Raw genomic sequence first — 14,674 nt, 5'->3', positions numbered from 1 at the left:
TGATGCTCTGTGACCTGATGAGAAAAGATTGAGTATCTGCTGAGCAGGGCTAGTCCTGACTTTGTTTTTGGGCCCTGAGAGAGAATGGACTCAATTTACCTCTTTTACCGATTTTTGGCTCCCAGGTGGATTAACAGCCGATTTTTTTTTTGTGGCCAATTGCGCCCGAAAAAAAAGTTGGAACTTTCGGCAAAGTAAAATTTCATTTTGGCGCTGCGGTACCCAAAGATAAATCTGGGGATGGGGCTTCAAGTCTGCGCCAAAAACTGAGGTTGCCAGAGTAACAAGAGACACACTGAGGGAGGTTGCCAGGGTAACGAGAGACACACTGAGGGCTGAAGCTCCATCCACCTGCGAGTTGAAGTTCCACGGCCAGGGCTTGCAGACGCGGGGGGGGGGGGGGGCATTTAGCCCGGGGTTGCAGCAGGACCCGGAGGGGAGGGATTGAAACGGGACCGGGATTGGGGCGGGGGGGGGCATTCAGCCCAGGGTTGCAGCAGGATCGGGATTGGTGAGAGAGGCCATTAGGCCCAGAGTTGCATGAGGAGAGCCATTGGGCCTGGGGTTGCAGCAGGATCAGGAGCGGGGGGTGGGGGGGTGGGGGGGGCAACACTAGAACAAGTAAGTAATCTTTAATGTAAAGAGATGCAAGGAACATACTAAATATGATCATTATGAACTATCTTTATGAGCAAAACTAAACTGCAAAGAAACAGTTCCAATACAGACCTGAGTACCGATTTCCTTAACTAACGTAGGGTTTTTCTGATCGGTACTTAAGGCCACTCTGAGCCGTCCTTAAAAATATCGGTGTTGGGGAAAATCGCTTAAATGGCCAAAACGGCACGGAAATCAATTTTCACCCAGACCTGCGCCAAAAAATCTTGCGTACAAAAAATCCGCCGGTGTACAAACTTTGAAGAAAGTTGCGGAATCAAGATTGCCCCAAAAAAATCAGTGGATGCCAAAAAACCGTGCCCACTGGTGGCGAAAATTGAGTCCAATGTGTGGAACTGTCAACACAAGACTGAGTTACAAACTGGGGATTAAAAACAGAATGTGCTGGAAACACTCAGCAGGTCAGCCAGCTTCTGTGGAGAGAGATAACATTTCAGGTCGATGAACTTTCATCAGAACTCGTACACTTCCAGCATCTGCAATATTTTGCTTTTGTTTTAGAAACTAGAGAAAAATGTTGGGGAACAGCAGGGATGTCCAAATGATACTTAAAGCTTTAACTTGCCACCTAATTGGGAGTTTAATGGTTTATTTCTAGGGTAACCGATACAGCTTATATCAAAATTAATCTCTCATAGGCTGCAGGGCAATGTTCCCTTCCTGGTTAGCCTGGCATCAGCAGTAGGAATATTCCACAACCTGAAGCTGGATCTAGGAGACATTATGCTGGTTAAATTACTAGATTCGGCAGTTTTTGCTCATCATGATGAGGCATTAGAAAATGGAATAGAGTCCCACTCTTCCTCTCCAGCCTCAAGCACTACCACAGATCTGGTGCAGAGCAGAGATCTGCCTACACTGCCCCAACAATGTGGCTTAACCTAACCTCAAACACATACTAGTGTACCAGTGTGTATTCCAGCTATTCTTGTGGACTTTCTGAGTTTTTTTTTTACTAATTGTACAGCAGCTCCCCCCCCTGTCCACTCTCCAATTTATTGTTTTTTTCCTCATAAAATTTTGTTTATTTGTCTTGCCTTCTTTAATTTTTCTGTTGCCAGATTTTTAAAACATTGTTCCATTTGTCTTGTTTACTTTATTTTTTAAACATTCCTTTATTCCCTTTCGTTTTCTTAAATCATTTTCTTTCTGGTCCTGTTTTTTTTTCTTTGGTCATGTCTTTGATTCATTCTGCAAGGCTGAGGAGAGATTGGAGTGCTGGAGGTCAGAGGAAGTAGCACAGAGAGAAGCCGAGGCTCTATAACGTTGTGGAAAAGCAGCAGAAAGAAGTTGGGAGATGATCAAGGGCTGGTTGTAAACCTGGGCAGTTGTTTTATCTGCATTTCAGCTTCATTTAAGCTGGAAAAATAACACAGTCCCAAGAAGCTGGAGAAAAGCTGAGCGGATAAAGCTTTTAACAGCTTCATATTCACAAGTCAAAGTGTTGCACCATCCAGTGGCAGCACTGAGGAATCGTGTTTACCATGAGCACACCAACCAGTAAAAAAATCCAGTTTCCATGGAAGCCACATATGAGGGTTTACAGCCTCCTTATTAAGAGCTGAGACTGAATTTAAAAGAAAAGAATAAAATAGCTCAGTTCTGTGTCCTTTATTTGGGAATGTCAAATAAAATTATTTCCACCGTTGTTTATTATTGAAAAGGAAGTATGCTGTACTAAATTCTGCCAAACTACATATTTAAGGCAGATGAATATGGATAGATATAACTGAGCAATACATCATTAATGTAATAAGGATCCATATTTTCCTCTATATGCAAATGTTGACAAAGAAGGCCGATCTGAGTAAATAGGAAGCCATCAGTAAAAACATAGAAAATAGGTACAGGAGTAGGCCATTCGGCCGTTCGAGCCTGCACCACCATTCAATATGATCATGGCTGATCATGCAACTTCAGTACCCCATTCCTGCTTTCTCTCCACACCCCTTGATCCCTTTAGCCGAAAGGGCCACATCTTACTTCCTTTTGAATATATCTAACGAACTGGCCTCAACAAGGCGGTAATGGATTTTTGTCCGTCTGTACTATTACTCTGAGTCTTGTTTGTATCCTAAAATGTGTTCACAGGAATTTGCAGTAAAAACCCAACTCCATTGCAAAATCCTTTTTTGGCTGGACAAAGGTTAATCAAGAATAATTTTACATAGGGAGGTATATACAAGAATTGAAAATGAGTCTTGAATGCCTGTCCATGGTAGCATTGGTAGAAGTGACCATTGCACTGACCTTGTGAAGACATAGGCCAGGATTTATCTTTCTCTGCCGCCCTGTTTTTTAGTGGGAATGGGGCAGTAGCAAGGTCAAAATAAGCTTCACAGGAATGCCAGGGCGCAGTGCAGGTGCTCAGTCACAGGCCAACCTCACCATCTCTGACAGCAAGAGCCAAATGAGTGCCCACAAACTGCATTGGCTTTGTTCGCTGGGGTCGAGGAGGTTAAATGTGGGGATGCTCCCTCCAAGAGCCGACCTTTGCTGGGCACTGTATGCCAATTTGCCCTGGAAGAAGATAAAGAAAATGAGGGTAAGGTTAGCAGTTGAGGAGTGTGTGGCAAGTGGCATGGGAAAGGTAAAGTAAGAGATGTTGGAGTATCAGCCTATTAAAGTGGAGGAAGGAACTTTAGGGTTCTGCATGCCAGTTCTCAGTGTTAGAGGAGCTGTGCAGCCATAGTACAGGATATGGAATTAGAGTCAGCCTTAGCCAGAGTGCTATGTGAAGGGTTTGTTGTGGAAGTGTTGCTTTAAGAGAGTGAAGAATATGCTGGTGCCCAAAGTGGGCAAGGGAGAAAAGGAGAGCATCCCAGTGTGTTACCTTGATGACTCTGGTGAGGTCACTGAACTTTTTCTAGCATTGTTGTGCCACCCTGAGGCACTTACACCCAGCAGTCAGTGCCTCCTGATTTTGATGTCATTGAGGAGGGTTTGGAGGTCTGAACCAGTGTTCTTCTCTGGCTTGGTGCCATGCCCTGCTGTTCACTGTGCCCAGATGCGGTCTGCATAGACATAAATCTATATGTGGATAATAAAAATATTGTTAAAACATGCAGTGAAGTTATTAGAGAATGAGGTGAACTGGCCAAGCATTGTTACTCTCTTAACTGTTTGTCCCCCAGTCTCCTTCAAAGTAGAAAGGAAATCTGTATTTTGGCAAGTAATGTGCATTAAATGAAATCTGATCATTAAGAAGCAGAATCCAATAGCCATGCCCTATCTGAAAGCCACAATACTGCTGGAAATCTGAAATAAAAACAGAAAATGTTGGAAATACTCAGCAGATCAAGCAGCATCTGTGGAGCGAGAAACAGGGTTAATGTTTCAGGTCGATGACCTTTCATCAGAACTGGAAAAAGTTAGAGATGTAACAGGTTTTAAGCAGGTACAGAGGCAGGGAAAGGGGGAGGTGGGGGACCAGAGAACAAAAGGGAAGGATCAAACACGAGAAGGGAAACTGAAAGCACTGAAGGTGAACAAACCATGTCCTATCGATTTGATCACCTGTTTATGTCTTTACCATATGATTTTAACTTACTGGCACTATCCTTCAGAATTAGTGAGACTTGAAAGATGTGTGGGTGCCTCAAAAGTTGCCTCGATTCTGGAAATATCTGATATCATTATTAACATTTTCATGTTTATCTTTAGGTCCTGGGCTGACATTCATTGCTTATCCGAAAGCTGTCACTATGATGCCTCTTGCACCATTATGGGCTGTTCTATTCTTTTTGATGCTCATTTTCCTTGGACTGGACAGTCAGGTAAAATAAACATGAAAACGATTTCACTTTAAGGAATGTACATGTGTTTTGGCAAACCATGTAATTGAGCTGGAATAAGAGCTGTGGTGCTGTCGGACTTTACAATCAGCCATCAATCACACTTGTTGACAGTGTACCTCACCGGCAGCACAGCTTATTTGTGGCTCCATGAATTTTCAGATGTAATTTCAGATTGATTTTTTTTTGTTGCAAGGTAACTCTAAAATAACTCATTTTAACTCGGGAATCACCAAATCGTTAAAATTAAAAACTCAAACAACTTCTACATAATACATTTAATAATAAATTAATTACCAAGACAATTCAGGCTGTCCCTATCAAAACTTATAAAGGTTCCCTCGTAGAATGGGTGCTCTTTGTGTTTGTCATTTTGACTGATGATTGCAAAAAAAGCTCATGTATAAGTAAGAGGCCAAAGATCCAAACTAAGCTGATGCCCCTTGTGCCCATTTTCGGAAATCCATGGATCTCAATAACATTTTCAGTGCAAACAATGATGACTGTTCAACTGAAAATGTGGCTGTTTTTTTGTTGTTGACCAGAATCTAAATGATGTAAAGAACCTTTCTCAAACAACCTGATACAGTGCATGCTCAGAGATAGAAGGGAAAGCAAAGTGGCCGGAGAAGCAGATTGGTTCGGAAATAGGTTTAGAATTTCGGCATCCTCTTGGGTTAGAGGTTAGGTGCAGTGGTAGTGAAGGGACCAGATATTGGGGGCAGAATCAGTCTCTGTTTTTTTTCCGCACATGGAAAGCAGTAGGGGTATAGGCACCTCTTGTGCCTGCACACCCTGCAGCCTGATTTCATTTTGGGAGTGTGTCTGGAAGCATTCCTGGGCTTCCCTTGACAGACACTCCTATGCCAGCTGCATGCAGGTCTAAGTGCCTACGTGCGGGCATGGCAATGAAAAATTCAAATGGCAATCGATCCCAGAGGAAACAATTGTCATTTGATTCCAGGGGCCAACTGCCCTTGGAGCCAAAGAAACAATTGTAAGAGTAATTGGTTTAAGCTAATTGAAACACATAAAATTCTTAAAGAGCTTGACAGGCTAGATGCTGGGAGGATGTTTCCCCTGGCTGGAGAGTCTAGAACTCGGAGTCAGTCTCAGAATAAGGGGTCAGCCGTTTTTTTTTTATTCGTTCATGGGATGTGGGCGTCGCTGGCAAGGCCAGCATTTATTGCCCATCCCTATGTGCCCTTGAGAAGATGGAGGTGAGCCGCCTTCTTGAAGCACTACAGTCTCTGTGGTGAAAGTACTCCCACAGTGCTGTTAGGGAGGGAGTTCCAGGCATTTGACACAGCGACGATGAAGGAACGGCAATATATTTCCAAGTAAGGATGGTGTGTGACTTGGAGGGGAATGTGGAGGTGATGATGATCTCATGCACCTGCTGCCCTTGTCCTTCTAGATGGTAGAGAACATGGGTTTGGGAAGTGCTGCTGAAGATGCCTTGGTGAGTTACTGCAGTGCATCTTGTAGATTGTACACACTGCAGCCAGGTTACGTTGGAGGGGGTGAATGTTTAAGATGGCGGCCACCAAAGGGCCTGCAGAGTGCGCATCGCCCCCCCACCCTTTAAATGAAGGGCATTGTAGCGTGTCAGCGCCCCTCGAAGGATGTCAAGCACCGGAGACAGCGATCCGCCTCCTTGGAAGGGCGGACGTGCCCAATTCTGCATCGGGGGAGGTACTTCTGGGTCGGGCAATAAAAGTCCCAGCCGGAAATTTACCACCCCCAATAGGAGAGCAGGCAATTTTGGCCTCCCCTGTGTTCTACACGCGGACAAATCAGTGGACATCATGAAGAGGTGACCTCCAGCAGTGACACGAGTGGAGCAGTCAGCTACGACTCATGTCAGTGACATTTTAATGCCATTATGTAGCAATGCGCAGGCAACTGAAGGCGTGGCTTCCAAAAGCAATGATCACTTCCACACCACCCCCCCCCCCCCCCCCCCAAACACACATCATGGTCAGTTACAAATAAAGTCACAGATCCTCTTTGTCCTGATGCAAAAGTTATCCAGACAGCCACACACACCTGTACTCTCTCATGGGAGCATTTTTGAGTAGGACACATACCCAAGGCTTATGTAATTCACAATTCATGAATTCCGTGCATCACATTGAATAAATACAAGAAGAAAACACAGCGAATGCAAACACCAGAAACACTGAATAGAGGCCTTACCCTTGCAATGTATTTGCTCTCTCTCATTCTCTTATTCCATAGAAAAGAAAGGGCTGGTAAAACAAGCAGAATGTATGCCTTTCTTAGCAAAAACGAAAGCAATTAGCAGTTCTGTGATTGTAAATATGTGCAATCAAAAGTAATAGTGACCAGTTGCAGAAGAACTGAGCAATGACACCCTCACAACCCTGCCCAAAGTGGCTGGTAGCTACTCCAGACCATCATCCTCCTGATCTGCTATTGTGTGCTGTTGCTGCTTATCCAGGTATATGGTGAAGCCGGTGACAATGGCAATATTGTTCAGCATTGCCGCATACTGTTACGACTTTGCGGACCTTTTCTGGGTTATATTGTAAACTGCTTCCTTCCCCTCCCTCTACCTTTGCCTCTGGCTGACTGGAATGTCATCTGCATTGTTGCTTTCACACTCCAGCTATCTGCTCAATGACAGCCTTCAAGGATGTCCTTGTGCCTCGTTTTATCTGTCCTCTGTTGAGCGTGGGATCTATGCAGAGCTGTTATCCATCATGGTTGTCTGCACTGAGGAATCAGTCTTCTTTTCTTCCTTCCTCAAAAAGCTTGTCACGTTTGATAGCCTGAGAAAGGAAGCATCATGCTCCCAGGAAGCATGCAGGATATTTGTAACAGGGACCTCACATCTCCCCTATTTAGGTATACGTAGGGTAGATGCACAAATAGCTACCTGTGTACAGTCACTGATTTCTTTACTATGGAGGGACCACTAATTTGGTATAATCACCTTTTCATTTGCTGCTGAACTTTATGCAGGTTGCATTGTCGCAAAACACAGCTTTGGTTACCTCCTTTGTGCAGTGAGAAATGACTATGGGCTAGATTTTACACTTTTTTTGCATGCCTAACGCCCACTTAACATCCATTTTACCGCTGAAATGACATATAATGCCCAAATATTGCCCATTTAGGCACAAAATGGAAACTGACGCCCATTTTTCGGACACTTATCACCGAGCGATACTTTCCCCATGTGTGTAACGCCAGGAAAAAATAATACTGCCTGCCCACATTTTTTGGGCGGAATCATCAAAATGGGCGAAACCAACACCCATAATATCGCCCAGCGTTACTTTCCGCACGTAATTAACACCGAGATTTAATAATACCAACCGCCCACTTTATTTTGTCATAAAGATCACATTTGCCGAAACTAACGCACAGGAGATCGCCAGGCTTCATTTTCACCAACTCGCACACATCTCGCCTACAATATCGCTCGCCCAAAAAAACGCCAGGAAAAAGTGGAACTAACCGGAACTACTTACAGCGGTATGGACGCCATGTTCTAAATCACATGTCGCATCATTTGAAAGGCTACTCTGCTTCAACCTCGGGGGAGTTCGGAAGTACTCTGGAGGTCTTTGGAGGTGATGTGGAAATCTGAACAAATATCTTTATCATACTGTGGACGATTGAAATTTAATAGGTGTCTTCATCGGGACATTCATTCTTTGTACCAATTGGTGGAAAATAGCTATTGGAATGGGGCCTGTCCTTTCTCACCCACTCTTGATGACCAATTACATGCTGCAGACTCGATATGGCAGAGGGTACATTCCACAGCATTATGTGCCCAAGGTAAGACATGCCAGACTGATGAGGAAGACCAGACGTTACAACCCCCGCAAGTACGGGAACAAGCGATATTACCTCAACTTGCCTGACACCATCTGCCTTCTGAGACTGCGCTTCCACAAAGAGGTTATCATTGAGGTATGCCAGCTCATAAGGGGAGATCTGCAGCCTGCCAGCACCATCAGTACTGCATTGTCCGTCGAGGTCAAAGTCACTGCGGCACTGTCGTTCTACGCATCGGGTTCTTTTCAGGCCTCAGCTGGCGATATTTGCGGTATATCTCAGCATGCCACACATTGCTGCATTAGACAGGTCACTGAAGCCCTATGTGCACGCAGGATGGACTTTATCAGCTTCTCTATGCCCAGGGAGCCTCAGACTGAGCGGGCTCTAGGATTCTACCAAATTGTTAACTTCCCCAAGGTGCAGGGAGCAATAGACGATACGCACATCGCGATGCAGGCACCATTTCAGGATGCTGAGGTTTTCAGGAACTGCAAGGGATTCCACTCACTGAACGTGCAACTCATTGTCGACCACCAGCAAGTTATTATGGCAGTGAATGCTAAATTTCCGGGCAGCATCCATGATGCTCACATCTTGCATGAGAGCACTGTATCTGACTTGTTTAACAATCAGCCACAAGGTCAATGCTGGATGCTTGGTGACAAAGGATATGGCCTCACCACCTGGCTGATGACCGCCCCCCCCGGTCTCCCCCCCCCGTGTGACACCTACACCAGAGCCGAGAGGCGATACAATGAGAGCCACAGAGCCACTTGCAAAATCGTTGAGAAAACCATTGGAGTGCTGAAGCAGCGCTTTAGATGCCTGGACCACTCAGGAGGCGACCCTGAGCACGTAGCTCAATTTGTGGTGGTGTGCTCCATGCTGCACAACTTGGCTATCAGGAGGGGACAAGAATTGCCTGATTGGTCTGACAGTCCACCTCACCAGAGAGAGGAAGAGGAGGATGAGGAGGTGGACGTTGACATTGGGCCAGACAATCAGGCTGACGCTGAAGCCATGCACCCGTTCCCCTGTAGACCGCATGATAGCTGCAAGACTCTTACGTCAGGAGCTCATAAATGAGCACTTTGCCATGACAGAATATTGGTGGTATTTACAAGGCTGACACACTGTTGGGTGTGCAGGTCATACATCAATGGTGGGCATCACTTGGTGACAGTTAAAGTTTAAGTTGATTGAAGTTAAGTGTAATTATATCCTTTGATGTTAAGGAATCACCAGTGTGTAATGGTGCAGCTATCTGAGCCAATGCACAGCAAGATTTTGTTAAATAAAAAACATTTAAACCGAACATTTGTCTGAAATCATAAGTATTTCTATAAAAACCAACCCTTCCCCCCCCCAACTTCTCCTTCCCACCTCTACCCCTTCCCCTCCTGACTCCAAGCCGCCTGGCCGAGGGGCTCCTCAGGCAATGCTTCATTGGGGGGAGATGACAGCCGAACCATTGCTTGGACGGATACGGGAGAGAACAGTCCCAAGTTGGGAGTATGCGCCAAGCCAGAAGCAAGATGTTGCTCCTGGCTCTCGTGTCATTGGGCGTGCAGTGCCGCGCTCCGGGACCACTGGGAGCCCCCTGCCACCAGTGTTCCTCGTTATCAGCTCCAGGGCCTCCTCCATCCCTTCCATATTATTGAACAAAAACTCGGTGCCATCTATGTTCTTGGTGCTTAGTAGGCTTTTTGCTGCTGGTGACTCTCCTTCGTGCCTCCCACAACAGCCAAACAAGCACACACCACAGCCACACACGCTTTCAGTCCCTCTCTGCTCCCTCTCTCTCTGTCTCCTCTTCTGTGCATGTAATGATGACCCCTGACCTCCTGAATCGCGGGAAACGAGCATTGTCATGCCATTGGTAAGGACAGCGACACTTTACGGCAGACGGTCAGAGAGATTTAACGCCAACGCCCATTTCATATCGCTCGTGGTAATGCCCAATTTCAAAAATGTAGTCTAGGGGCTTTGGTAATATGCGACAAACCGGCGATCTGAAAATCCATTTTTACCGCCCACACCGGAAATAACGCCCATTTTTGGGCGATCTGCATAAAAGTGTAAAATCTAGCCCTGAGACCTGTGATGTTCCTTGTGGGTGTCTGGAAGAACCTTTGTGACATTAAAGTTGGGGTTTGTGGTGTCTTTCACTGCCACTAGTAGTCCCTTCTCTCAGGCAGTCCCTCGGAGTCGAGGATGACTTGCTTCCATACTATGAGTTCTCAGGTGACTGATGAAACCAATGTGGGACCTACAGTCTCTGTCACAGGTGGGGCAGACAGTGGTTGAAGGGACGGGTGGATGGGGTGCTTGGGTTGTCATGCGCTCCTTCCGCTGTTTGCGCTTGGCTTCCACGTGCTCCCTGCGAAGAGACTCGAGCTGTTCGGCGCCTTGGTGTGGGTGGCTGACTGTGCTGGAGGTCTGTGTAAATCAGGCTCAGCCCCCTCCCCTCCGTGGAATCTAAGTTGCTCCCTGTTAGATCCACTGCCTGAGGCAATTTATTCTGCTAGTGCCGCAGCTTCCTTTCCTTCCATATTCCCAGGCGATCCTTTCCTCCTGTCTTCCCTAGGGACTGTACCTTTATGTCATGGAAAATTTGTGTTCACCTATGACCCCGAAAGATCCTAGGCAGACAGGAGTATAACTCCTGACAGGGCCATGCTAGCCAGACAGGTCGGAAAGTGGGAGCCAGATCAGGGGTGTCAAACTCATTTTATATGATGGGCCTGATCCAAAATACTGGCACTTGGTGAGGCTCACATTCAGCAAACCATATTAGCTCCTCGATAATAATCCTTAATTTGATTATAATTTTCACACGTCTTCAATTATTCTATTTTTATATTTCACAGATGTTACCCATTTGAACATTTTTTAATATATATATTTATTCCACGTCCCTCCCCCGACACAGAATGTCCTTTCCCTGTTGAGTTTGTACAGTCTGTTTTCTTCCTTATCTCCATTTTAATTTTTCGGTTTTAATTTCTCCATTTTGGAGACAGCTTTTATCTCTTGTATTTATTTTTTTGGTATATATTTGTCTTTCACATTTAAAAATAATTAGTCAACTATTTAAACAATAACTATGAAGCTGTTGGCTGAATTTAAGAACTAACTTATTGAATTGCTGAATTATTGAGTGATTAATATGCCGATGTCATGTTGGTAGCCATGTACAGCATTGACTAATTTGTTTTAAAATTGCTGAGATGATTATATGAATTTAAAGAACTCCTTTTTGGAAGAGTGTTAAGTGCCAATGAGCTGTTGACAGTAATTAATTAATAATACAATAATTGGCCAGTTTCATTAATTAGCTGTGTTTCTACCAGCCCATGCAAAGTCTCCCTTCTGTTCTTGCCCTCCTGATCCTCATCCATTGAGTCAACCTGCCGCTGCTATTCCAGATCAATTACCGTTGGCTTCTCTTCGGCATCTCTGAATGCCCTTTCTGCTTTTTGCATCTGTCAGTCTCTATGACTGGTTTCATCTCCAAATCTTTCCCCCCATTCAGTGCGCCCACTCAAAAATAGTCTGCAACTTTCCAGAAGATTTTCCTTGCACACTCCTAACTCGAACATTCATGGTATGTCCATAGGCCAGATGTTCCATGTCCCATACATTTGATACCCCTGAGCCAGACTAAATGTAGTCCACCAGTCCTCCTGGTGTTGTGTGTCATGTTAATGACCTGTCCATGTCAAAATATCTTTTGTTATGGAAATACCAGAGACAAAACAAAATTGTTACAGACTTGCAAATTTAAACATCAACTGTGGAGAACCATGATCTGCTGGATGTAAGGCAAGATAATATTCCGATGAAGTCTAATATCTTGTTCTGGACAGACCACTGGAAAAACTGGGTTGCCTCTCATGTTCCACTCGGCACAGGAGATCCTAACTAAATAACTCTGCTCCTGCTCCTAGTAGATGAACAGGTACACAGTAATGGCCGTTGAACCCATGTTGTGAGATAGAAAACTTTCAGCTGAGTAATGTCGGGTTTCTCCCCTTATTCTCATGATTTAACAAGGTCTATCAAAAACTTTAATTTCTGTGATCTCATTTGAGGATGGAACATAGGAACAGAGAGTAGGCCATACAGCCCCTTGAGCCTGCTCTGTCATTCTATTCGATTATGGCTGATCTGAACCGCAACCCCATTTACCTGCCTTTATTCCATTTCTCTCGATAACCTTGCCTAACAAAAAGCTATCAATCTCAGTCTTAAAAATGTTAATTGACGTAGCATCTACAACATTTTGGGGGAGTGAGTTCCAGACTTCCACTACACTTTGTATGAATTATTTTTCCTAATTTCTGTCTAATTGGCCGAGCTCTATTTTTAAGATTGTGTCCCCTTGTTTTGGATTCCTTCCCCAGAGAAAGTAATTTCTCTGTGTCTACTCTATAGAATCCCTTTATCATTTTATATAGCACATCGACTAGATCACCCCTCAACTTTCTAAACTCAAGGAAGAATTGCTCAGAGTTGTGGTATAAATAGATGAAAAGTTTGTTAGGGCTTTCTAATATTCTTTACATAAATATACATATGAAATATGAACCATGAATTTCAACATTTTCCTTGCAGTTTGTCTGTATGGAAAGTCTGGTGACAGCTATAATAGACATGTATCCTAAGGTGTTCCGCAGAGGGTACAGAAGAGAACAGCTGATTTGTGTTATCGCAATTGCATCATACTTGATTGGATTAATAATGGTAACAGAGGTAAGATAATTAAACTAAAGCTTTTGTACATTTTTTGGATGCATACAAGACTGGATTAATATGTCAAAGAGAATTAGCTTAAAATTGGGGGTCTGGAACTCACTGCCTGAAAGGGTGTTAGAGGCAGAAACCCTCATCACATTTGGAAGTGCACTTAAAGAGCCGTGACCAACAGGGCTACGGACCTAGTGCTGGAAGGTGGGATTAGGCTGGGTAGCTCTTTCTTGACCGGCACAGAAACAATGGGCCGAATGGCCTGCTTCTGTGTCATAATTTTTCTATGATTCTATAATTATTTACAGGTCATAACAATTAAAGTAACAATTTACATTTTAAATTGGATATGAAACAACAACTGCAGCAATTTACATTTATATAGTACCTTTAAGGTAGAAAAATTATTCACCGAGACATAATCAGAAATAAAAGGACACAGAGATAAAGAAGGAGATATTAGGTGAGCCCAGCAGCTTGGTCAAAGAAGTAGGTTTTAAGAAGGGTCTTAAAAGAGAAGATGGAGCTGGAGAGGCTGAGAGTCTTAGGTAGAGAAATCCAGAACGTGGAGCCGAGACAGTTGAAGACACGGTCACCAATAATGAGAAAAGGGTGGGAAATGGCACAAGTTTGAGGAGGTGCCCATGAATATGGGTAGGGAAGTTTATATAATGGGTGAGGTTTAGGGAGGACAGGAAGGCAGTGAATTCAGAGTAGAGGGGCAAAGAGGATCTGAGATTGAGATTGAAATCACAGAGGATGAGAAGTCACAGTGCAGAGGCTCAAAGGACAAAAGTTGGAAGGATATCTTAGTGAGAACCTCAGTGTGGGGCATGGGTGGTGGTGATAGACATTGAGGATTTTAAAGGAGAGGCAAGTAGGATGGAATAAGGTGAAGTGGTCAAAAGTGGAGAAGGTACCAGAGGAGGAAGGGGGGAGACTCAATTGGTGAGAGGGCCTACGCCATCACCACAGTGGTTTTGACAGGGCTGGTGGTGGGAAGTATAGCCAGGTGATGATGCTTCAGTATGGGACTAAATGTCGCCACCCCTGAGCTATGCTTCAACCAAAACCAGGATGTCAATGCATTCATCTATATTAAGGCCAAGGAATGCAAGGGTCCTATTCACAACGAGGAGTTTGGTGATATTAGCCCCCAGTGGGTATGCTGGGCATGAAGTGTGGTATGAGATGAGGATGAGGTGGATGACATTGTTGCTAAAAAGGAGACAGCGATGGGTGCCTCAATTGGCTCTTTGCAGAATGCCAAGAAAAGAAAAGATAAGTGGATCTGGGCTTATTCAAGGGTGCTTCAAACCTGGGACGGGGCAGGAGAGCAGGAAGGCAGAGGAGTAGTGATGGTTTGGGGTACGGTTTTGGGGAGAATTGAAAGGTGGCATCACTGGGTGACAGGAAGGGGATAAAAAGGAGAGATGGGCCCAAGATAAGAGAAATAAAAAGGGAGATCGAAGTAACGGGCTCATTAACATCAGCCAAAATGTGCACACAAATAGACAAAAAGGGATTTCACATGACACAGTCTTGGCAGAGATTAGGAAAGAGCTGTCTTGGTCATAAACACAGGACAGGGAGGAGACAATATAAAATAGTCCAAAGCTAGCCAAGAAGGAGTGGAG

The 14,674-nt window shown here is 44.6% G+C and overlaps 1 protein-coding gene across 1 annotated transcript in view; it reads left to right on the top strand.

Moving 5' to 3' along the window:
* Positions 1-14,674, top strand: part of slc6a11b (solute carrier family 6 member 11b) — a 201,644-nt gene that overhangs the window by 177,700 nt on the left and 9,270 nt on the right. The window contains exons 10-11 of the mRNA XM_070895378.1: positions 4,342-4,454; positions 12,906-13,043. Coding sequence (XP_070751479.1) covers positions 4,342-4,454; positions 12,906-13,043 — 251 coding nt within the window. The remainder of the gene's footprint in view (positions 1-4,341; positions 4,455-12,905; positions 13,044-14,674) is intronic.

This window comes from Pristiophorus japonicus, chromosome 12, assembly GCF_044704955.1.
Source record: "Pristiophorus japonicus isolate sPriJap1 chromosome 12, sPriJap1.hap1, whole genome shotgun sequence".
Taxonomy (NCBI): Eukaryota; Metazoa; Chordata; class Chondrichthyes; family Pristiophoridae; genus Pristiophorus; species Pristiophorus japonicus.
The sequence above is the reverse complement of the archived record's forward strand: the minus strand, read 5'-3'. Positions and strand labels throughout refer to the sequence as shown.